At 40.7% G+C, this 24,981-nt stretch overlaps 1 protein-coding gene across 4 annotated transcripts in view; it reads left to right on the forward strand.

Annotated features, from left to right (window-relative positions):
- The window catches only part of TMEM131 (transmembrane protein 131), a 168,115-nt gene that overhangs the window by 102,851 nt on the left and 40,283 nt on the right, over window positions 1-24,981 (forward strand). For 3 of the 4 annotated variants that reach the window (XM_075916531.2, XM_075916529.2, XM_025178646.3), the window contains exons 18-28: window positions 1,079-1,183; window positions 4,177-4,263; window positions 13,447-13,599; window positions 13,751-13,826; window positions 13,916-14,033; window positions 17,862-18,006; window positions 18,121-18,230; window positions 18,677-18,743; window positions 20,854-21,005; window positions 21,552-21,694; window positions 23,224-23,410. In XM_075916531.2, coding sequence (XP_075772646.1) covers window positions 1,079-1,183; window positions 4,177-4,263; window positions 13,447-13,599; window positions 13,751-13,826; window positions 13,916-14,033; window positions 17,862-18,006; window positions 18,121-18,230; window positions 18,677-18,743; window positions 20,854-21,005; window positions 21,552-21,694; window positions 23,224-23,410 — 1,343 coding nt within the window. The remainder of the gene's footprint in view (window positions 1-1,078; window positions 1,184-4,176; window positions 4,264-13,446; window positions 13,600-13,750; window positions 13,827-13,915; window positions 14,034-17,861; window positions 18,007-18,120; window positions 18,231-18,676; window positions 18,744-20,853; window positions 21,006-21,551; window positions 21,695-23,223; window positions 23,411-24,981) is intronic. The other variant, XM_075916530.2, reaches the window with a different exon arrangement.

Consider the following 24,981-nt stretch of genomic DNA (forward strand, 5'->3'; position numbering starts at 1 on the left):
GAGGGGAGAAAAGAATAAATTTGTGGCCTAATTAAGCCAAATCTGTGGCCCCTTGTCTGTCTTCTGATAGAGATGGACATTAGACAGAAACAGTTATTTTTATAGTGTTTTAGATGTTGGTTTTTACAGGCCACTTGCAGGAATTTACCATTGATGCACTGCACTATCAGTGTTTCTGCTTACAGTATTAAATCAAAATACTATTATTCACATCAATGCATGGCAGCCAGGAATCCCAGGCTTGAGTTTGCTGTTCTTACTATAGTTAATAATTCATTGTGCCCTCTGTCATGATATATTGTTACAGGAGCGGTGGGGAATTATACTACAGTAGACTTCTGATAATCCAGCACCTTTTGGACCTAGGTGGTGCCGGATTATCAGATTTGCTGGAGAATCTGGAGGTCCGGTATAGCTGCATGGCTTATCAGCTGGTCAGAACACAATCTTCCTCCCTCTCCCCTCCCCTTTCCTCTTCCCTGAAGCAAAACCTCTTCTCCATACTGTAACATGATCCCACTCCCTCCCCAGCCTTATGGTCCCTCTGGTTACAGCCAGCATGTGTGCTGAGCGGCAGGCTTTTTAATCAGCTGGTCAGGAGCGCTTGGCATTTTGATGCCGGAGTATCAGGAGTGCTGAACAGTTGGATGCCAGACTATTATAGTTTTACTGTAATATGTTTTTTCTGTGTAGCAGGAGTTTCATGGAAACAGAGTAGCAAAAGTGTCCTTGCATTTTGAGAAACTGTATGCTGTTTTGAACAGTTAGGCCTTATAAAGGGAAACTTTAGAAATATTAGTTTAGGTAACATTATAAGTGTTCATAGTGGCTTGCAAACACATTTTAAAAACATTTCCCCTGGGCTGAGAAATTTGCAGTCCATTTAGTCCGAATACTAAGTTGAAAGAAGAAGTTATTTTGTAGCCAGTGTGTGTAATTTAAACAGATTCTGTACTGGTATATGGTATATAGAACTTAACCATTTTTTAGGTTTGCTTACTTGTAATATTTCCATTTAAATACAGTGGGAAAATGTGGCATAAAATAAAAATGAAACTTATATTTCTATCACTTTCAGGTAATATTAACATCTGGTTATTATGCTGTGTTTAGAGTAAAACTAATAGCAAAAGAACTTGAAGGAATTCATGATGGAGCCATACAAATCACAACTGATTATGAGGTATATTAATTGTTTACCTAAATGACAGTAGTGCTGCCACTGATAAATTAATTGTTATATTTTCTTTTTTGTGTAAAAGCCATTTCATCCTACTGTGAATTAGTATTTTTTGCTATACTTTAAGGTTTTTAATTGACTGAGAGATTAATTATCAAAAGTAGCTCTTATAGTGGTGCAGTAATTCCTTGATGCTGCAAGCCACATTAGTAATTAAGTGCAAAGTCATAAAAGTTCCATTGATGACATGTCTGGATCCCTGTGGCTAGATTACTTTATAAAGTATATGTTGCAATGATTCACAGTGGTACTGTATTTGTTCTGAAGTTATTTTTAAAAAGGCAAATTTCACTCTGCTTCTGGAATTTGTATTTCAATGTATTATGCAATCACATAAGTCCAAGTGCATTGATGCTCAGTGCAGCACAGAATGGATCTTTTGATGTGATATATTGTCATTACAATGTATCAGTCAGTTATTTGTGTGAAAGCATAATATCTCAGATTTTTGTAACCTCCTTTTTGAGACATAGAATGTCTGTCAGTCCACAATATGGAGTCATATGGTTATTGGCACATGGTAGTAAAAAGTTACTTTACTTGACCTTTTTGGTTTTCAGTGCTAATATCCACAAAATAAGATATATTCTAATACCTACAATAAGAGGAGTAACCTTGCAGTGTATAATGGGATTGCTTTAATTTTTAACAGAATTTGTTAAAAACTAACTTTCAAGGTCTATGAATGTGTGTTGATACTGCATGCTATATTGTGAACATTCTGTTTGTTTTTGTGGGTATATGGAGCTATGAAGCATGGTATTTTATGCCATACTTTGGATGCAGCTAGGGAAAAAAGGATCTTTTAAAAAATGTTCAGGTATTCTGTGTTTGGCAGAAATAATATTGGCATTTGTTTGCTTATGCACAGATGCATACATATTTGACCCTTCAGGCAACTGTTAAATCTTCTGATTGTGAGGACTTTTTGGACTGATAGATATGTTATATACAGGCAGTCCCCGGGTTACGTACAAGATAGGGACTGTAGGTTTGTTCTTAAGTTGAATTTGTATGTAAGTTGGAACTGGTACATATTGTAGGGGAAACTCTAGACAAACATTTCTCCAGAGCTCAGTTCTATTCTCCCACACCTCACTTCCCTCAGTCCTTTATTCTCAAGCGGAGGTGTCTGCTGAGAAAAGCTGCTCCGCGTGTCCCTGGTCTGCTGTGGGGGGCGCTAGCTTCGCATCTCCCTGGTCTGCTGGGGGGAAGCAGCTAGTGCGGGGTTGCCTCACCCCGTTTGTAAGTAGGGATCCGATGTTAAGTCGGATCCATGTAACCCAGGGACTGCCTGTATATGTTAATCTATAATATTATTTATATATAGTCCAATTACTAAAACTGATGTTTGTGTAGATAGCTATATGTTAGCTAATAAGTCACTATCATTTATAGTGCTTCTAGAGCAGTTTAATATCTCCTGTGTAAACAAGTGCAGTATTTTTGAGAAGATGCCATTGTATTTTCCTAGAAGGAACAAAAATGTTGTTTCTTACACTGAAATGTTGTAAGTTGCTTGTATGTGTTGTTCTGCCTGGCATGGAGTTTAATATACAATGATAGAATGAGTGTATGATCTGGAGAAAGGGGTAAGCAGTGAGTTGGTAAAGTTTGCAGATGATACAAAACTGTTTAGGATAGTCAAGACAGAAGCAGACTGTGAGAGACTCCAAGAAGATCTCACCAAACTGAGTGATTGGGCAACAAAATGGCGAATGAAATTTAATGTGGATAACTGTAAAGTAATGCACATCGGGAAAAATAACCCCAACTATACGTACAGTATGATGGGGGCTAATTTGGCTTCGACAAATCAGGAAAGCGATCTTGGAGTTATCGTGGACAGTTCTCTGAAAACTTCCACACAGTGTGCAGCAGCGGTCAAAAAGGCAAATAGGATGCTAGGAACTATTAAGAAAGGGATAGAAAATAAGACACAGAATATCTTACTGCCCCTGTACAAAACTATGGTATGCCCACATCTTGAATACTGTGAGGAGACCACATCTGTACACCTCAAAAAAGATATTTTGGCCTTGGAAAGGGTTCAGAAAAGGGCAACTAAAATGATTAGGGGTTTGCAACGGGCCCCATATGAGGAGAGGTTAAAGTGACTGGGACTTTTCAGTTTAGAAAAGAGGAGACTGAGGGGGGATATGATAGAGGTATATAAAATCATGAGTGGTGTGGAGAGGGCCGATAAAGAAAAGTTATTTATTAGTTCCCTAAATAGAAGAACTAGAGGAGACCAAATGAAATTAATGGGTAGCAGGTTTAAAACTAATAAAAGGAAGTTTTTCTTCACACAGTGTGTAGTCAACCTGTGGAACTCCTTGCCAGAGGAGGCTGTGAAGGCTAGGATTATAATCGAGTTTAAAGAGAAGCTAGATAATTTCATGGAGGTTAGGTCCATAAAAGGCTATTAGCCATGGGATAAAATGGTGTCCCTGGCCTCTGTTTGTCAGAGGCTGGAGAGGGATGGCAGGAGACAAATTGCTTGATCATTGTCTTCGGTGCACCCTCTCTGGGGCATCTGGTACTAGCCGCTGTCGGTAGACAGGATACTGGGCTAGATGGACCTTTGGTCTGACCCAGTACGGCCGTTCTTATGTTATGTGATTAAGGAAAAACGTGCTTGTTAATCTTTTCGTGATAATTTTACTTGAGAAATGAAAATTAGCTGAAGAATTAAGATATTTGACTGGATGATATGTTAAAATAATCATCCTTGTATTAAACTTTACACATAGGATTGTCATATTATGTCAAGTTTGTTGTCTTTATTCTGTATAAATAAACATAATTAATAGAACTTTAGATTTTTAAGAAAATATTTTGGTGTAATTAAAAGTGGATATAAAAGGTTGAATAGGCATACTTATAAAGATTCCATTTGGGGAATGTATATTACTAAACTTCTTTTGTTCTTTCAGATTTTAACAATTCCTGTGAAGGCTGTAATTGCTGTGGGTTCACTGACTTGCTCTCCTAAACACATTCACCTTCCACCTTCCTTTCCAGTAAGATACTTTGTTTACAATATTTTACTTTTTTTTTTCCTCCTGATCCTTTTCAGGTACAACTTCCCTTAAGATTTGCTTTATGTCTTGTAAATGTCTATGCTAGAAGGAACAGTGGTGATAATTCTTAAACTCTTATTAACCATCAGTACAGAAGCTTTTATTACCTCACATAGATGGCACGAGACACAACTCAACTCCTCTTGTATTGTATTACATGAATAGAGCCCTGGATATTGATTTCTGTTCCAGATTTGGCTCTTTTTTGAGCTTTATTATGTTGTAGCTGTAGTTAGTTTTTTCCTCGTTCCTTCTGCATTATTGCTAGGAATAAGAGAAGGGCATCTAATTATATTCGTTATTAGGGATGTTAAAAGTTAACCTGTAAGCAAGAGGCTTATTGGTAATTTTACCAGTTAATAGACTTGCTAGTGAATTCCAATAGGCTGGAGCAGCCCTGGCTGTGGAGCGGCCAGTGATCGGTCAGTTGGTGGGACCCCACTATTGCAGCTGGACCATACGGCCATGGCAGGACTGGCAGCATGCCCTAAGTTAAACAGCTGGTTAAGCATTAACGATTAACCGGTTAACTGTTTTAATATCCCTTTCAGCTTTAGCAAGGGTGGAGAACTTAAGGCCCCGGGCGCTGAAAGCAGCCCCTGGCTTGCCTGTGTCCGACACCTAAGTGTCATTTATAAAACAGTGTTTCGATTAAAATTGCCCATTGATAAAAGATGGGTGTGTTTGCACAGCTTCATGGATGGGGCTCTGGAGTGTGTGTCCATTAATCAGGACAAAGCCATGCAGTAAACTATTCCTTCATTTACCAGCATCGCTTTTTGGTGATTGTTCTTGTTTGGGATACTTCAAGAATTCCTTGAGCCTACAGCCATCCTTGGAGCTTGCAGGCCCACCGTTGTGCCTCACTTCCATTCCTCACCTTATCTTCAGTACTGAGATATATAAAGGGTAAATCTCAGATTACGTTTGAGGGAAAGAAGTAAGTTTCTAGTCCTCTTCTTGCAATAAAACCTGCAAATGACACTTAGGTGAGTCACCTAACCCTTCTGCTTTCAAATGATGAAGTGTTACTGACCTGCTTTATGGATGACCTAAGCTTGTAGAAAAACTTGGAATTTCAATTTTTTTCTGTTAAACATCTGTTTTTATCAACTTTTTTTGAAAGCTTCATTCAGTTTGACTGTGATTGTAATGGTTTAGCAGTAAGTGTTTCTAAAGCACTACATCAGTTCTAAATTTCACCATGTACACACTCATAACTCATTGATAGCTCAGAGTATTGCACTCCAGAATCCAAAATTATTGTCCTTTTCAAAATACTTCTATATGTTTGCACCTAAGCACCAGTTCCATCAGAATCGGCTTGTTCTCCTTCCACTTCATAGGGTGGGTAGAACCTAAAATCCAGCTCTTGCTCACATTCTTTTGGCCCTTGTAATATAAAAGGAGTCAGATAAGTGTGGGTAATATCTAAAAAAAATTATCTTACCAATCATCCTCAGAATAATTAGGGTGATTCTTTGCATAGTAGTGTTGCATAAATTGCTGGTTTCATCCCCTTGGAGGCTAGTCTGATTTACCCCAAGAAGAGAGTCACACTTTCAGGCTGGGTCCAACTCAAGTTTATTGGTTGCAACCAAGGTACGGCTAAGGAACTCAATGTTCAAATCAGAGCCGACGACCAACATCTCATAGGCAGGGGTTTTTATAGGGTTCACATCTTTCCTGGTTTAGGTGCCTTAACATGATAGGTTACTTCATCTTTGACATTTAGCATTCCTATAGGTCAGGTTAATTTTCCAAATGAGGTTAAATACAGTGCCTACTTGCTGAACAATGGGCAAGCCATACTTCCCTTTTTCCTTTCCTGCTTTAGCCGGTCACAAGTTTAAAGGATGTGGAATCTATCCATATCTCTACTTAACAGAAGACTGGTTTCACTTCCCCTCGTCTCCTTATTATAAGTTATTACCTGTGACAGGCCTTGACCTTTGTCATGTCTTACTCCTATACAAATAGCAAATATATCTAAGCATTAGCAATGTATGTATATTGTACGTGCCCCTCATAGGGGAATCAATGGCTCCGGGGGATTTGACTTCCCTTTTACACATCAATTCCCCCCTCAAGAGGCTTTCTCTTTCTTATACCTCATCAGTTTCTTCTTTGGCTAATCTTTGGTAATGTACAAGCATTTCACGGTTGACAGTAGTCAATACAGTGCGACATATAGAGGCAATTATACAAGGTATAAAACAGGGCATTAAGCATAATATAATCACAACAAAACAAAACTAAACAGGAATGTGTACCAACATAGCACAACAAGAGTTTTCCTCTTTTTCTTTGAAACAGTCGTGGTTCAGCATCATGCAGGGGAGAGGTTACTAGCACATCACCCTGTAATATTTCGATTCTTCTGGTGTCCAACAGGTGGGAAAGCAGGACCAGAAGAGAGAGGCTTATCAGCAGTCGGGGTAGGATCATTTTGCAATGGGAAGCATTGGCTAACAGTCAGTTCTTGGCACTTCACAGCGCTGATGGACATAAGAGTCTTTATTCTCTGAGCCAAAAGCCAGCTAGCTCTTTTGGAACCAAGGTTATTTCCTAGGAATAAAGCAAACCATAAAAACAATCCCACGCGGTTGCTTGATACCGGCCTTATCAAAGTGAGGCCTTTTTGGCATGTGGTTGCCAGGAGAACCAGGGTCGCAGTTACTGCTGTAGCATACGCTTCTCAGGCTGACTTAATGATTTGAGTTTGTTAGTCCTTAGCAAGATACCATGGACTGCCTCAGTTTACTCCTATAGTTCTTTTCTCTTGACTTTGGGGTTCTTCTTAATCTACTAGGTTAAATACAACAATTTAAGGGATTTTAATTTACTCTGGAAATGCTGGTACAGCACTATCATTATTATAAATGTTAAAATCTAAACTCTCTACATAATTTGGCATACACTATTCAAATCCATCCCCAAGATATTTCGTCGCCTTACTGGCACTGCCCATGATTATAGGTTTGACCTCTACTGCCTGGTTGAGTGCTGCAGAGATAGGTGTTTGGCATGGTCCACGGTGTTTCCCTATCTGTGTGTACCTCAGACGGCCAGCCCCGATATATCTTTGGGCATTGGCCACCAACTTCTTGATCTTTGCCTGCAGGGCCAGTAAACCCTCCTCTTGGTACTTACTTCCGCCGTGCCACTCAGCATCTCATGTGTGGTTATCTCCACTACCAAAGTGCGATATATCCACATTCTATTGACGGTTAGGCCGCTTGATGAGGGACTGTTATGCACACAGACGGATATACAGAGGGGCAGGATGGAGTGATCTGTCTGGGTAGTCAAACACCAGTAGGTACCGTTCATTTGGACCAGCTCGATGTTCATTTGTTTTTCTATGACAACCACATCAAGCCTAGGCAGATTCGTCATGATGTTAAATGGGCAGGTACATAAAATTTCCTTATCAAAGTGGGTGCAACAATCCCTGGGTATAGGGAGGCTCCCACACCTTCAGAATAAGCAATGCCTTCTATTCTATCTATATGCCCTTGCTTTGGTACAAGCAGGGAGGTTACCATTCTGATCTGATATGAGTGAGGAATCCTCAGAGGGACCAAAAACAAATGGTTGTACTATGCCCTGTCCAGGTGGGCCTTTGGGTCCTCATGGATTCTCTCTTTCCCTACTCCCATGGGTAGGCACAGGGGAGATTGGGGACTCACCATCATAAGAACTAAGTGGTAGTGGCTAAAGCTTACCTTATTCTTCAATACTGGCCTTCTAATTTCTTTATTTTACTTCTAATCCAATTAGCTTCTGGTCCAAACATCAGGTTAGGTCTACAGAGCTGGACAGATCCTTCAAACTATTTAGGATCAATTGATTAGCTTGGCTGGTGTGTAGGCCTTTACGGGCACTGGATATTACTGCATTTACAAGTCTGGATTCTCATACAATTTTTCCAGGCTCAAACCAATCTGCGATGGTATCTGCTAAGCCTTGTTATTGCCTACTCAGGCATTTGCCAATTTGATTAGCCAGTTTAGCACACAGCTGGTCTGTACCAGTGTGGAACATCATCAAGGTAAGGATCAGTGACAGTTGTCCTTGTTCTGGAACAGGGGCCTGTTCAGGGCATGGTGCACAACTGGGAGGCTCCATTTTGTCCTTAAAGTCCTGGTTGATGATATCCAAATGAGGGCAAGTTAGCAATGGCCATTAAAGCAAAACTAGTCTGGTGGGAAGGAGCTAGTACTGTCTCCCATCCTTCTGTTCACGTGATGTACTCCTTGCTTCCTTCCAGTTCTTTTTGTTCACCTGTGGAGACATTGTTAACATTCTCCTAGCCTAAACAATTTTCTATTCACAACATTTGCAATACGTATTACAATTAAGACACACAAGACAAACTTGGACAGAACACAAACACATGTCATGACACAGAACCATGGCATTTTGTTGTTGTTTTTCTTCAACTGGCGCCAGCGCTTTCTGATGATCTGAAAGACAAGAAAACATTTCTCCCCCCCATCGGGGTGGCCTATTATAACTTAAAATACTGCCTAAGATCTGCTAGGGGAACAGGGTTACAGCTAGTTCCTTACCATTTTCATGTGCGAGTGAGCTGCAATTTTCTGAGAACAAGAGCGCTTCATCGGTACTCGTGACCTTCCACTCCCTTGAATTACCTTAGAGTTGCTAGCCCTCCCCAACAGTGGCATGGTTCTGTTTCCCTCTCGTATTGCAGACCGGACTCTTTTTTTCCTCTTATGATCTGTCTTGATCCTGCTAAATTACTTTTCTTAATTACACAGATTTGTCTAGCATTAATTTGGTAAGGAGAGTGGGCTTTCTAATTAGCCCCCACACTTCCTAATTCTTTTCAGTATATGATTTTCATAACATCCAGGCTGCAGCAGTTGAGTTATGCTGCTGGCTCTGGGGTGAATCACTTGCTCATGTTCTGTAAGGAGATTTATGTTGCAGAATGTGTCTCCTTGTTAGGGCAGATTTAGTTTTTAGTGATTACATCTTCACATTCAATTTCTACTGGTTGACATTTGGGTGGCTTTTAAGTTACCTTCCCCCACGCCCTCAAGCCAATTATAACGGCGTGTGAGGGAAAGGTTTTAACTGTTTGTTATGTTTTTTCCTCTGGATGGCCCCCACTCATATGTTGTGAAACATCTTTGGGTTGCCTGCGTTTCTAGCCGTAGAGGCTGTCGTTATCTATTTGCTAAGAAGGGCTCGAGAATTTCCTGAAGTTGCTTGGATTCGATCCTTGCTCAAAGCCCGCATTCCCTTTTCAATCTCATAGCTTAGGAAGGTGCATATTTGGGCCTTCTCTTGTGAAACTTTATATCCCTTCTTCCCTAGGGCATTCAACAGGGGCTCCGTTGCCCTTTTTCCCCTTTTGCATATCAGGACTGGTAATCAACAAATCATCAATATACTGGAGGAGAGCTACCTCAGGGTGCTGCCCCCTCCAGTCTTCTAAGTCTTTTTGCAATGTCGTCCCAAAAATATGGGGGGATGACACAAAACCCTGGGGCAACACAGTCCACAACAGCTGGGTTTTGTGATGGGTGTCCGGGTCTTCCCATTCAAAAGCAAATAATTTCAACTATCTTTGTGTAAAGGTATAGAAAAGAAAGCATCTTTCAAGTCTAATACCATAAACACTGTTGTGTCTGCTGGAATTTGTGTTAAGATAGTGTGTGGGTTGGGGACCATAGGATGGTCTACAAGAACTTTCTTATTTATTGCCCGTAAGTCTTGCACGAGTCTATGAGACGCTATCCGGTTTTGGCATCCCTAAAATAGGGGTGTTGAAGGGAGAGGAACTTTCTACTACCTAGCCATATCTTTTGAATTGTTCGATTAATGGCTTTAAGCCTATCCAGGTGGCTCTTTTTTCTCTCTCAGGGGATATGGCTTTACACCCACAGAGCCTTCTCCTTTAATGAAAGGAATTCTTACTGGAGTCACAAACTTTGCTCGGGCAGGGGTCTCATCTGCCTAAACACATGGATTGACTCCTTCTAAGAACTCAGTCCCTTTTGTCTCTAACAGCATCTCAGCTGCACAGAGGGCCATCTGGTAATTTGAGCCCTGTTTCACTGGCAGCTGCACTACATTCTGATCACTACGGAAGAAAATTTTAGCTTCCAGCTTAATTAGCATATCTCGCCCTAGCAGGGCAACTGGGCATGCAGATGAAACAACAAAGGCATGCTCTAGCATAATTTTTTTCTAATCTTCGTGAGGAGGGGTCTACATACGGGTAGCCTGCTTCTCTTTCCCTCAATTCCTTCTATCGTCACATGCTTTCCACTTTCTTTAGCTGAAGGGGGTTTTATGGGGATCATAGAGAACGTGGCTCCAATATCCACCAGAGCCTCATAGTCCCTGCCACCCACCCTTATTTTTACCATGGGATCCTTTCGAGCTTTAGCTCGTAGGGTGGTGGCCTTAGATTCCCGTCCCCTTCAACTAGATTCTTCTCCGGAGGATTCTGCCCGCATCTGGCGGTTCTCCGGTTGTCTTTTCTTCCCCTTTGCCTTCAATTTTTGGGCAGTCTCTCTTCCAATGTCCTTTTTCCCCATCAGTGCACACATTCATCAACTGCTACCCGTCCCTTTCCTTTCTGAGGGGGGCCCCTTATGGTCCGGCCTCTGATTGCTGGAGAGTGCTGCAGCCAGCACTGCCATCTGCTTCTGCGCTCTCTTATCTTCCCTCCTCTATTACTTCTCTAAGGGGGTACTGATGGTATGATGATCCCGGATCTGATGGGCCTTTTCGCAAGAAGTACTTTTTTGCCTGAATGGAGTAGTCCACCCTGTTGGCTCAGCCCCCCCCTCACTTCAGCCTCTGCAGGGGGGGCTGAAGTGAATCCAGGACCAGCAGGAGTCTGATAAGGGGGGGTAACTTTTCAGATGTAAGTTCACTTATGATTTCAGAGTTACTGTTTCCTCCTGAAGTGGCAGGAGAGGAACAATTCTCATTCTCTCTAATAGGGCTAGACCCTCCTGAAGAAGAAGGGGGTTTCCTCTTTTTTCCATAGGGCTCAAATTCCTCATCACTAGAGGGAGCCAGTATTCCAGGGCGTTTACCTCTCAAGGTCTTTGCTTTTGCAGCCATGACCTTACACACACCCATACTACATTTTAATATCCATTTTGGTCGATCCTGGACGTGGAATAACCAACAATCAATATATGGGAAGTGATCCCACTGTCCGTCCCGCGTCACAATGCTATGTGTTAGGGATACCAGGTTTACATCAAAGGAGCCCGTATCTGGCCATCCGACACCAAAAGTAGGCCACTCAAGTTGACAAAATTTAATTAACTCACCTTTTGCCATTTTTACTCTATAGTCACTTTTAAAATTACTAAAATTCTGTAACATGCATCCCCAATGGGGTTGCGGAGTTTTCTATCCGGGAACTTTCCGAACCCATATCTATCTATTTATATATATTGCGCGCACACACACAGAGTCAACAAGCTTTTATCGCGGCTCCGTGTGTCGATGGAATGACACCACACCAGCTTTTAGCGTCCGAACTCAGAGAGGGGTCCAGCGCTTGGCTGCCTCACTAGAGACACCGGTGTGCCCTTATGGAGCCGTGACACTTAAGACGGGCCTATCAAACAGTAACAAATATAGACAAACAGGGGCTTAGAGACTCGCTGGGTCACGAGGTTCGGCTGACCCCCCTTGCAATCAAGAAATCCTGGTCATCGGGTTTCCCCTTGCAGGATTCTTGGGGCGGCTGGAGTCAGCTTAAGTCTCAGACCTGGTCAGCGACAGTCATGCTTACACACAAACCTGTGGTTTCACAATTTAGGTTTCCAACAAATCATTAAAACAAAGAACAAGAGTACTCCTACTAAAAACAAAAGCAATCCACTGGAGTTTTCCTAACTCCTCATAACTTCCCCACGCAACCCACGGGTTCATGGTGTTCCTTCTGGGGCTTACAGAGGTTTCTACCATTTTGGGAGCGACCCAATTCCACAATATTGTGTTCTTTCCAATGTTCAGACCTATGTGCTGAACGCAACGCCCCCGGGGGACAAACAAATACTCAGACCTATATGCTGAGTGCAAACTTACAGATCAATATCTGCTAGAACACAGGAATAGGTATACTCACTCCGTCTATACCCCGGCGCCTTCCTCTTTTCTTCGGACCTGACAGCCTCGTGTGACTCATTCAATAGAGACTCCTTTAACTTTCCGGATGTCCCGACTCACGCTTTCGGTGCCGTGACGGACTCAAACAGTCCGGTGCGCACTTCACGGTCACCTACGGCGAATCTTGTCGTCCGACTCCGGAGTAGTCCAAGGGAGGTCCCATCTGGGTCGCCAATTTGTTGCATAAATTGCTGGTTTCGTCCCCTTGGAGGCTAGTCTGATTTACCCCAAGAAGAGAGTCACACTTTCAGGCTGGGTCCAACTCAAGTTTATTGGTTGCAACCAAGGTACGGCTAAGGAACTCAATGTTCAAATCAGAGCCGACGACCAACATCTCATAGGCAGGGGTTTTTATAGGGTTCACATCTTTCCTGGTTTAGGTGCCTTAACATGATAGGTTACTTCATCTTTGACATTTAGCATTCCTATAGGTCAGGTTAATTTTCCAAATGAGGTTAAATACAGTGCCTACTTGCTGAACAATGGGCAAGCCATACTTCCCTTTTTCCTTTCCTGCTTTAGCCGGTCACAAGTTTAAAGGATGTGGAATCTATCCATATCTCTACTTAACAGAAGACTGGTTTCACTTCCCCTCGTCTCCTTATTATAAGTTATTACCTGTGACAGGCCTTGACCTTTGTCATGTCTTACTCCTATACAAATAGCAAATATATCTAAGCATTAGCAATGTATGTATATTGTACGTGCCCCTCATAGGGGAATCAATGGCTCCGGGGGATTTGACTTCCCTTTTACACATCAGTAGTGAGATATATTGAGAGAGAAATTGGTTCTGTTTGGGACAATATGGGAGGGAAGAACAAAATTGTGTATGTCTTCTCCAAAATACTACGGTAGGTAAATCCTACGTGGGTAGAGAGTAATTTCTGATGTCTTGCCTGTTGTGAGTGGGAGAAATGTACACAGTATTTTTTTCTTTTTTCTTTTTAGGGGAAAATAGTTCATCAGAGTTTAAATATTCTGAATTCCTTCTCTCAGAAGGTGAAAATACAACATTTACGTTCTCTGTCTGAAGATGTGCGGTTTTATTACAAGAGATTAAGGAGCAATAAAGAAGATTTAGAGCCAGGAAAAAAATCAAAGGTTGGAGATTTTTATATATTGCTTAGAATTAATAGGTGGGTTTTCTTTAAAATAACACACTGGCAGTTTTGGAGTTATTGGATAAATTTATTCTCTCTATTTTAGTCATCACGGATGCTTGTTTGATTAATTATTCTTGTACAATTTGCAGATAGCAAATATATATTTTGATCCTGGATTACAGTGCGGGAATCACTGTTACGCTGGATTGCCTTTCTTATTTAAATGTAAGTAATTTTCATTTCTACAATTAAAATCTCAAATTAATCCACCCTTAATATTGAGGGGTTGTATAACAATGTGTTTTTGTTTTTAGCTGAACCTAAAATTCAGCACAGCTTAACGATGCAAGAAGATGCATGGGATTCAGACTGGGATTTGCATGAGAATTTGTTCAGAATGTGGGCGGGAATCAGTGAGAATTCAGATCATAGGTGAGTGTATATTTGCCCTGTTGCCTGTGAATCACTTGATTCTCTTTGATATGTGTTGTATGTTTACGATATCGAATTGTGTTAGGAGAGATGGGCAAGGAATAGTTGCTAAATTTGCTCTTAAAGAGATTGAAAGGGAAGAAATGACACTTAAAGTGCCATTTGACTTATGTAAATCAACGAGTGTGAATTTGTAGTTGACTAACTTACTTTGTAAACTAGAAGATGAAAAGAAACCCCAGCCTACAAAGTGTCCCTAAAATGCCTGGTATTGCTTGTGCAAAATAGCTGCTATACTCCTGTTTAATCTAGGTGATCTCCCTTTGCTGGTGTACTAAAGTTGCTTCTTTTCAGTGGTGAACAAAATAATCCATTGATTTTATATATAGTGTTTTGAGATACTATTTTTTTGAAAGGTATTGTATGAAGGGTGTTGATTTTAGTGACTAAACCCTATTCAAGCTAATGCTTAAGAAGTGGAACTGCTATGTGGTGCAGCTGCCATATTTAATGTATGAAGTGACTGCTTTTAATACTGGATGAAATGTTCAGTGTCTCTCAGAAGGGTATTGTGTGGATTAGTTAACGCTGGCAAAGTGCTTTTGAGTTGCTATTTATTGTGATCTTAGCTTGGATTTTATTAATGTTCTAGACTTTGTGAAAATATAAAAAATACATTGGTAATGAAATATTGCAATAGAAATACATCAACAACATTAACAGTATGTGCCTGTCACATCCCTCAGAAAGCACAATAATAAGTCTTAAAGGAAGAGAAATGAGACCCTATCAGAATTTGCCTGAACTTACCTACTTTTTGTAGTTTACAGTGAAGGCTATATAATATTTGAGGAAGAGGGAAAATGCATCTGTAAATAGTTACATGATACAGTGAATGAATCCATCTAAATTCTGTTAAAGAAACAAATACAGAGAAAATTTAAACAAAGAAAGGGGCATGCTCAGCTGGAATACAGAACAGAAATACAGGACTAAAGCCCAGAGTGATAACATCATACCACTAGAAGGCCTTTTCTGGAGTGCTTATGACCTACTGAACCCTGGCTATTTATGTATACCTCCCATGCTCTTACCTGCCAACTGAATCACTAGCACCACCTAGTGTGGTTTTTAGTATTGGGTTGGTCTGTCCCTTACTGGGTGAGAATCTCTGGGTCTGACTGTTCATCACACTTCTTTCAGTTCTATATTCTCCATAAGCATGATATTGGAGCTAAAGAGAGGGTTTGTGCACTGAGCAGCTAGGCCAGAGAATAAACCATTAATGGAACAATAGGAAAACTGAAGTGGAAATACAGAAAAGTTTAAGGCCTTAGTGCAGTTAGGCTAAATGGCTAATCCCGTCTTAAATTGGAATCAAATTGTAGCCACATCAGACAAACATGTATCCTCAGTACAACCATCCTTAAGCATTCAAATATCATGACTTAAGCCTCAATAAGGGTATGTCTACACTGCAGAGGTTTTTTTCCGAAAAAACATCATTTATGTCCACACTGCAATCATGTTCTTTTGAGAAAAAGTTGAAAGAATAGGATTTTTTCCAACAGTGGTAAACCTCCTTTCTACGAGGAAGAACAACTTTTCGGAAAGAGCTCAGCTTCCCGGAGAGGCTGGAGTTACGAAATACATGGGTGTTGTGCGCCCTGCCTGACGACCCAACAAAAATGTCAGTAAACTGTCCACAGTGGTCAACCAGGTCCTGCAGCACCATTGAGAAGTAGCCTTTCTTGTTAATATACTGGGCTGTTCGATGTTGTGGTGCGCAGATTGGAATGTGTGTTCCATTTATGGCTCCACCACAGTTCGGGAACCCCAGGGAGGCAAATCCTGCGATGATCGGATCCAGGTCTCTCAGGTGGATGACCCTGTGCAGCAGGATGTAGTTGATGGTCCTCACAACCTGCAGAAGGAGACAAACACACAAAACAGAGAATGAGAAGGAGCCTGAGCCTTTGGGAGGTACCCCCCTCCCCAAAACCTCTGGAGCCAACCCGCCCCCATCCCCCAGAGCAGCAGAGCTGTGAGAGGGTGGGACGGCACAACCCCCCCAGAAACCCCCTTTTCCAGGACTCTTCCCCCACCCCATCCCCACTCCCTGGACAGGGACTGCATCCCCAGAATGCCTTGGGGGTGATGAGCTTCTCCAGGCGGATGAAGGGCCACAGGGTGAGTGTCGTGTCATCAGAGGGGAGGGGCAAGCCAGGCACACAGCTCCAAAAATATGGCCTTCTGTATGTGGAAGTTTTGGAGCCACTGTTGGTTGTCGCACTGCTCCATAACCAGCCAGTCCCACCAGGTCAGAACTGATGTTCAGCCTCGAGAAAAGTCTCTCCACTGTGGGGTGCAGTTGTCCAGTTCTTGCTCCCACACACAAGGAGAGGGTCTCAAGAATGAGCTTGGTGTCAAGCTCATGCAGGGCTATGAAGGCATCTGGCACAAACTGCTGCAGAAACTGCAGCATGGCCATGTGGGGCCATTGCATGCCCGGGGGCATCTCTAGCTCCATGGCAAAAAGAAAAAAGCTGTGGTGCCCAAAAAAGCTGGGCAACCAGAGCACGCACTTCAGGAGCTTTGCTGTGCCTCAGAGAGGTAGGCAAGCACGCAGCAGAAGCAGAAAAATGGCTCTCCAGGAACATCCCTTTAGGTGCGTGTCTCAGCTAGGCTTAGGCAACAGCACTCAGAAGCAACTGGTGACCTAATGCCCTGCCTGAACTGGTTCTGGGTGGCCTTATGTGAGATAGCATCCAATCAATGTGGACGCTATCTTTCGAAAAAGCGGATCGCTTTTTTGATGCACTTTTGCTGTATAGATACTCTTTTTTGGAAGTTTTTCAGGAAAATCTCTTCCGGAAAAGCTCCTTCTGAAAGAACCTGCAGTCTAGATGTAGCCATAATCGTGATTGCATTAAACATCTTTCTCTCTCTGTTAAAAAGTTCAGAACCCAGAATTTTCCAGAAGCAAGAGCTGGTAGTAGGCTGGACAGACTATAGCCATTAATTCATTTTTGTTGTACTGTAAGTGTAGGTGTAGCATGTTTGTGATGAGATTTAATTGTAACTATTTCAAATGAGAGAAATTTAGTATTAAAAATACAATATCTAATTTTTTATTTTTTATCATTGATTTTTATCCACCCTGAATTTTAGATTTTTTCCTTGATTTCTGATTTGAACTTTTAGGGCTCACTTGGGTCTGATTTAGGGACGTTAGTGTGTAACCGGTTAACCAATAAGCAAATGCTTATCAGTTAATGCTTCCCGTTAACTTTTCATATCCCGTCTCATGGATTTTTATGCTATTTAACAATATATATTAAAATAAGAAAAGATTCAGGTGTAACTGATTTACAACTCCTTTTTAGCACCACTGTACTCAGAGCCTTAGTTATGGTCTAAGTGCCATAAAACACCTTTGTAACAAGAATATTCTGGTACCTGAAGAAAGTAAATACAGGTAAAACACAAACAGGGGCGGCCCGTGAGCCTAGGCGAGCTAGGCAGCTGCCTAGGTCGCCTCTGGTCCGGGTGCCCGATGATGATGTCACGGGGCACCGAGACCATGCAGGCAGGGGCGCCAATTGCACCGCCCTGCCTAGGATGCCAGCTGCTGCAGCCGGCCTCAGGCTGCTCCTGAGCACAAATGTTTTTACAAAAGTAAGAATATACTGGAGAATTGTGCATTCCAAAATATTTGTATTTTCCAGAATGCATGGAAAGTGAACAAAATGTTGCTGTTTGGCTATTGACATTCCACTGTCAGATCATGGTGGATTTTATAACTTTTTTCTTTTTTTTTAAATTCAGATTGAGTGCCATGTTTGAAGTGGACACTGATCTCCAGAAGGATGTAATATTGAAAATCACAGCCGAACTGGCCTGGCCATCCATACTCAGCTCACAACGCCATTTAAGTTTCCCGCTTACCAATACCAACAGCTCGTCAGTAAGTGTATGTGTGTTAACAGTGACACAGCATAGTTTTAAATAGGTCTTAATGTTTGGAAAAGTTTCACTATATTAATTATTAATATTAATGTAAATGTCAAATTGTTGTTTGTATTAGGAAGAAGAAATTCTTCTAGAAAACCCTGCAGATGTTCCTGTCTATGTTCAGTTCCTTCCCTTAGCTCTGTATTCCAACCCATCAGCTTTTGTAGACAAATTAATAGAGCGGTAAGTATAGTTTGGAATATTTAAACTCCTTTTGCTTTGATGCCATCAACACAGCAGTTAACAACAGTGGTGTTGTAGAGAGAATTCAGAGCTATAGTATAAATGGGAAATGAAAAGATAAAGAAACTTTAGTACACCTCCTTTGCCAGCCATCAGTTTGTGGCAGCACTGATCAGCTAAGCAAATGCTTCAGATTTTCTGCTTTGGAACACAGAGTGGACAAGAGAGACCAAGCAAAATAAGAAAAATGAGTGGCCATTTTGTAAATTTAGTCTTCTTTACAGTTGCCTTAATATAAATCCTAGACTTTTGGTTAGTGTTGAAATCCAAAAATTATTTTAAAGTGTTATATAGGGCCTGTTGTCAGTTATATGAACTTCATTAATACCTGGATATTCTATCTGACTGTAATACAGTTTAGTAAGATGCATATATTTATATTTCAGGTTTAATTTGAGTAAGCCAACAAATTTCCATTTAAGAACACTAGAATTCCAGGTTTCCAGAAACTCTGTGAGTATTTCAGAATACTTACTTTTATTCAAACTTTTTATATAGCCACACAAATATTGTATAACAAAGGTGCAGACCTAGACTTCAGAATTATGAATGACATCTGATGATTGTTGGATATGTTAACAGAAATTGTAAAACAGTTTTCTTGAAAGTTTTTGGTTGTACTTCACATTTAACTTTTTTCCCTTTGAGTCTTTTATGTAATCATAGACTTAAAGATTGAAAATAACTTCTTGGCTTATTTATTCATTCCCTTACTGATTTAAAAATATTCCCTACAGAATAGTTTCAGATGCTTGTTTTAAATACCAGCTAGTGGGACATCCATCACTTCACTCTTGGTTCAGAACTTTTTGGCAGTCAAAACTGTACTTGTGATCTCCCCCCCCCCCCCCCCAAAGCAGTTGTTCTTATCTAATGTATAAATACATATTATTTTTTTCTCCAGTTAGTCAGTTTAAGCTATACCTAGTTGGTTGTTTTCCTTTCCTATATAAACCAGTGTTTTCTTACAGTAAGACGATTAGCAAAAAGTCACTTTAGAAATAGGGCTGTCAGTTGACCTGCATTAATGCCTGCGATTAACGCAGGACAGGATTAACACGTTAAAAAAAAATCAATGCATTTATCACAGGCGGTAATGCTGTGCTGCCTCTTTGAAGTGCTGCTCTGGCACTTCAAAGAGGCTTTGCAACAGCAGAGCTGGGGATCAGTCCCCATCTGATCCCCGTCTCCTAATGCACTGCCCCTTTGAAGTGCTGCTTTGGCATCTTAAAGGGGAACTCCAGCTGATCATGGGCTCCATACAGCGCTGCCCAGTTGAAATTCTGCAACAGCATTTCAAAGGGGAGTTGCATGCGATTAATTACTATTAAAATTTTTAATCACTTGACAGCCCTATTTAGAAAATTTTCCATTTTAGGTTTGTGTTCTCCTTTTTGCCTTTGTAATTGTGTTGAAGATTTAATAATCGTATACCACTTAAAAGATGTGAAGCACTATATAATTGTAAAGTTGTAATATTAGTGTTAGAGATGCACATGAAACAAACCCTTGAATGTCTCTGGGTTTTAAGAACCCAGGTGTATGTAGTGTGGGTCATATTGCTATCATTTGTCATGGTGAATTTGTTGCACTACTTTGAAGTTAGTAATAAAAGTAGAATTTTTATGCTGTAGATCTTTTGTTTTTTCTATTAAAGTCTATGGTAGCTTAAAAGTTAAATAACTAATGTTGCATTTCAACGGGTGGCAGTATAACTGCAATCTGTTCTTTTTGCCTGATCAGACTCTACTTCATAGAATCATAGAATAATAGGACTGGAAGGGACCTCGAGAGGTCATCGAGTCCAGCCCCCCGCCCTCAAGGCAGGACCAAGCTCCGTCTACACCATCCCTGACAGATGTCTATCTAACCTGTTCTTAAATATCTCCAGAGAGGGAGATTCCACCACCTCCCTTGGCAATTTATTCCAATATTTGACCACCCTGACAGTTAGGAATTTTTTCCTAATGTCCAATCTAAACCTCCCCTGCTGCACTTTAAGCCCATTACTCCTTGTCCTGTCCTCAGAAACCAAGAGGAACAAATTTTCGCCTTCCTCCTTGTGACACCCTTTTAGATATTTGAAAACCGCTATCATGTCCCCCCTTAATCTTCTTTTTTCCAAACTAAACAAGCCCAGTTCATGAAGCCTGGCTTCATAGGTCATGTTCTCTAAACCTTTAATCATTCTTGTCGCTCTTCTCTGTACCCTTTCCAATTTCTCCACATCTTTCTTGAAATGTGGCGCCCAGAACTGGACACAGTACTCCAGCTGAGGCCTAACTACTTGATTTAAAACTATTTGTATCTTACTTGAAGGGAACTTAAAGTCGATGATGGATGTTGTCCTGAATAAATGTTTGTATTTAACAAAAAAAAATTACCTTTGAGATCTGATAGAGAATTAAAAGACTTTAGGCAAATCAAGTATTTTAAACAACTTCATCAGGAAGCACATTTTGATATGAGAATTTTTTTAGAAAATATAGTTTGCAAGTATTCAGTGGAATCTATACAAAATTCCCTATTTTAAAAAGTGGTTTTTATTTTTCATTGTCTTAAGGTTCAGCCATTGCAGAGCACTACAGGATTTGCAGAGGGTTTATCTCGACATTCAGTTTTAAACGTAGTTTTAAAGCCTGGGGAACGAAAATCTGTCAAAGTAAAATTTACTCCAGTTCTTAATAAGACTGTGACATCATTAATTATCATCAGGTATGGTAGGTCTCTGTGAGTTGGGTTTGAGTTATTTCTGTAGGTTACTCATTTTAACATGCGTGAATAATAAATTGATCCATTGTTTCAAGATTAACTATAGGATCTCCAGGGTTTAGAATGATGGATTTAGTTTGTATACGTTACACTGCGATTTACAGTAGTCAAAGGCATTCAGTTAATATCTTCCAGTATTCATGTATTGCTCGTATGTTTTCTTCATTAAGTTGTTAAAATTCTTTTGAGTTCGTCTATACTTTTGTATTGAAAGTAGGGACTTGTCAAAACTATTTCTTAAAATAGTCTTGCTTAATTAAATTGGTTTAGTGTTTGAAAGTCTATGTAGGAATTCATGAGTTCCTTTACCAAAGTTTATTTTAACCTTTGTTTCTGCAAAGAATTATGCATGGGAATAAGTGTTTACTCATATATGTAAAACTGTTCTAAAATTGGGATATAAGGTTACAGTTTGTGAACATGTTTGCGACAGCTGTAGAGTGCATAATTTTGCTAAATGTTTCTTCTTTCCCTATTCCCTTTATACAGAAATAATTTGACTGTAATAGATACTATAATGGTAGAAGGCCAAGGAACAACTGAAAGCCTGAGGGTTGCAGGCAAGCCTCCTGGGCCAGGAAGTTCTTTACGTTTTAAGATCACTGAAGCATTATTAAAAGACTGTTCAGAAAGTGAGTATTCTAGGAAGACCTATTGCACTGAACAGAAAATCTCATAACTTCTAGCGTATATAACTACCAATACCTGCAGTAACTAGAAAATATAATTTTCCTTCTTATTTTATAACTTCTAGATCAGGGTTTCCCAACCTATGGGTCGGGACCCAAATATGGGTTGCCATTACATTTCAAAAAGGTTGCCAGGTGTCTCCCCAGGTGGCTCTTAAGGAGGCATTCACACATTTTTTTGAATTGCCCTGGGTCACCAGTTTTCCTGAATTATCAAAATTGGTCCCCATCTGGAAAAAATTGGGTACCGCTGATTTAGAAGAAGTGAATCTCAAAAATACATAAAATGTGTGAATTTCAATATGCAAACAATATTTCTGAGCAAAATTTTTTATTTTTCATGAAGTCTTAGGTATTTTGTTACTGACAAAAAAAATAAGAAATGTAAACATACAGATGAAGGTATTGTAGCGTTTTACTTGAATTTAAAGTGATGGATACTAGAGGCTATACAACCTCAGTTTTTAAGAGCAAAAGAGTGGAGACAGAAGCCCTCAATAACTGAACAGTTTGTGAGAGGTGCAGGAGAGGGTGATTGCTCAGGGCTGTTTCCCTGTAAGAACTAATTTATCTAGCAAATATTTATGGGAGGCCCACTATCTGACATGTTCTGTCATGTACTGCTCCACACTCTGAAGCCTACTTGTGAGAGAAGGGACTGTGATGGCCCTGAATGCCCATATCTCCAGAGGAATTGGGTCTCAGGAACTAGTCAAGAAGATCTGGCCCTCAGCCTTTGCTAGATACCCATGGTATGTCTGGCTATTCATAAAGAAATGTACATGATTAGACAAACCCTTCTTCATTGAGTGATGTGTTGAAAACTCTGTTCTAACCTCTAAATATGTATTCATTTTCCACTAGCAGTGTAATCTCTTAAAAGCCACATTTCTCTTAAAAATGCTGACTTTGTTGTCTTTGAAGTCATCTATGAGCTTTATTTTCAGGACAGAAAAGAATTTAATGTGAGTACAGATCATAACTGCACACTCTATCTGAAAATAATGTTTACAAAGTTCAGTTAAATGCTGCTAATACAAGAGCAAAGCAGACAGCCGAGTACACATGCAGAGTAGACAGAGTAATGAACAATAGCATACACCGATACACACTTTGGGGTGAGCAGGTTTATTAACAGTTTATAAACTGTCTCAATTCATTAGCTTTCTCCAGTTTTTAATGAGGAAATAGAATGCTATGGAATTGGACAACAACTATTCTACATAACAGCCATCAGACAGTATTTGCAGAGACTTCTGTTGCAATATCTTGTCCAAAGGTCAGGACTTCTGACCACACACGATTTCCTAACTAACACTATTTCCTAACTAACACTATTTCCTAGTGTTGCTTTTGGGCTTAGCGACGATGGCAGAAACTGAATTATGCAACATTTTTTCTAGATAATGCATTTATTGTACTGTTGCTGGTTTAACATAATCCTCAATGCTTTGTTCTGTACCTTTTTTTAGAAATGAAATTAAAAGAACCAAATTTCACACTGAAAAGAACGTTCAAAGTGGAGAACACAGGGCAGCTTCAGGTTAATGTGAAGTCCATGGAAATCAGTGGCTATACCTGTGAGGGATATGGATTTAAAGTTGTTAACTGTCAGGAGTTTGCACTAAGTGCCAATGCTTCTAAAGACATTGTCATATTGTAAGTACATTATTGTTGAAGAGTGAAGCCATTTTCCTTGTATAGATGAGAATAGTCTTACATTAGGAAATGCATATTCAAAAGCTTTACTCAATAAGAAATTGGAGTTGGTTAAATCCCCTTTTTAAAAAAAAAATTAAATTTTGAGCTTCTTAATTTTCTTCTGTACAAAGATTGCAAAACTTGATTCCGCTTTTAGAGAAGAAATGAACTGTTTGCAAGAACTTATGAGATTTCATAGCTGAGTACAGTATTGTATTTACAGGATGGTGATAAACCAACTTGGAATTTTTGTAATATGCCTCTATTTATACAGCTTCATTTAGGGATAACACAGAATATAGACATGTCCTTTTGGTTCATTGCAATGTGTACTGAAGAGGATCCATTTCTGTATGAGTGGCCCTATCATAATGTATAGCATTTTTACTCTGGAGGCTTTATGTAGGCAGCAGTGACTGAAATGGTAGGGGGTGTTTTAATCAGAAGTTGGATACAAAAAAGGACCCTCTACTCCAAAAATTGTTTGGGCCCTGCTGGTATTTAATACTTCTATTACTTACTAATTGATTAGCCTTTACTTAAAAATTCAAAGAATTTAAGACTGTAAAGGAACAGTCCAATTGTTAGTCTGGCCTTCATTTAGCACAGGCCATAGAATTTCACCTAGTAATACCTGCATCAAGCTCAGTTGTTGGCAATGGGGCTACAGCATAGCTTTCTAGAACGATACAGTAATTCCTCAGTTAACACATGTCCGCTTAACACATTTTTGTGATAGCACGATTTTTTGGGGGGAACATTTTTCGAACAACACAACCCGTTCCCACAATAACACGATTTCCCCTAGGGCCGGCCGGTGGCTGGCAGCTGTGTGAGGCTTTCCCTGCAAAGTGGCAGAGGTTTTCCGCTCGCCGTGCTGTTCCTCAGCGACCCACTCTGTCCGGATGCTTCATTCCCTCTCCTCCGCCCTGCGCTTGCAGCTGATGGCTGGGTTTCCCCAGCTCGCCGGTCAACGGCAGCTGCACGGAACTTCGTCTGCCTCCTTACAAAGCGGTGGAGATTAGCGGCTCGCCACGCAGTTCCCTGGTGACCCCTTCTGGCTGGACGCAAGGCATCCAGCCAGAGGGGGTCACTGGGGAACTGCACAGCGAGCGGTGAACCTCCAGAGGCAAGGTAAGCCTCGTGCAGCTGCCGGTGACCGGCCAACTGGGGAAACCCAGGCGCCACAAGCCCCCTCCCCTGTCCTTCCCTTCCCCAGAGACAAACACTTCCCCTCCCTGCTATAACCCAGTCCCCTTTCTCCCCCAACCTTATGTCCCAGTCCCAGTTGCTAACAAATGCAGGCTGGAGCTGCATGCACATGTGCGCTTGAAACGCAACCCCCACCTTTTCCATTATTTTCAATGGGAAAATTGACCCCACGTAACACGTTTTCACTTAACACAATCATTTTCTGAAACTTATCTACCGTGTTAAATGAGGAATTACTGTATTCAATCTTGACTTGAAGTGACAAACTTTCCACTTTGATGATCTGTTTCATTGCTTAATTATGATCACTCTAAAAT

The sequence above is a fragment of the Pelodiscus sinensis genome, chromosome 1 (assembly GCF_052426305.1).
Source record: "Pelodiscus sinensis isolate ZL-2025 chromosome 1, ASM5242630v1, whole genome shotgun sequence".
Taxonomy (NCBI): domain Eukaryota; kingdom Metazoa; phylum Chordata; order Testudines; family Trionychidae; genus Pelodiscus; species Pelodiscus sinensis.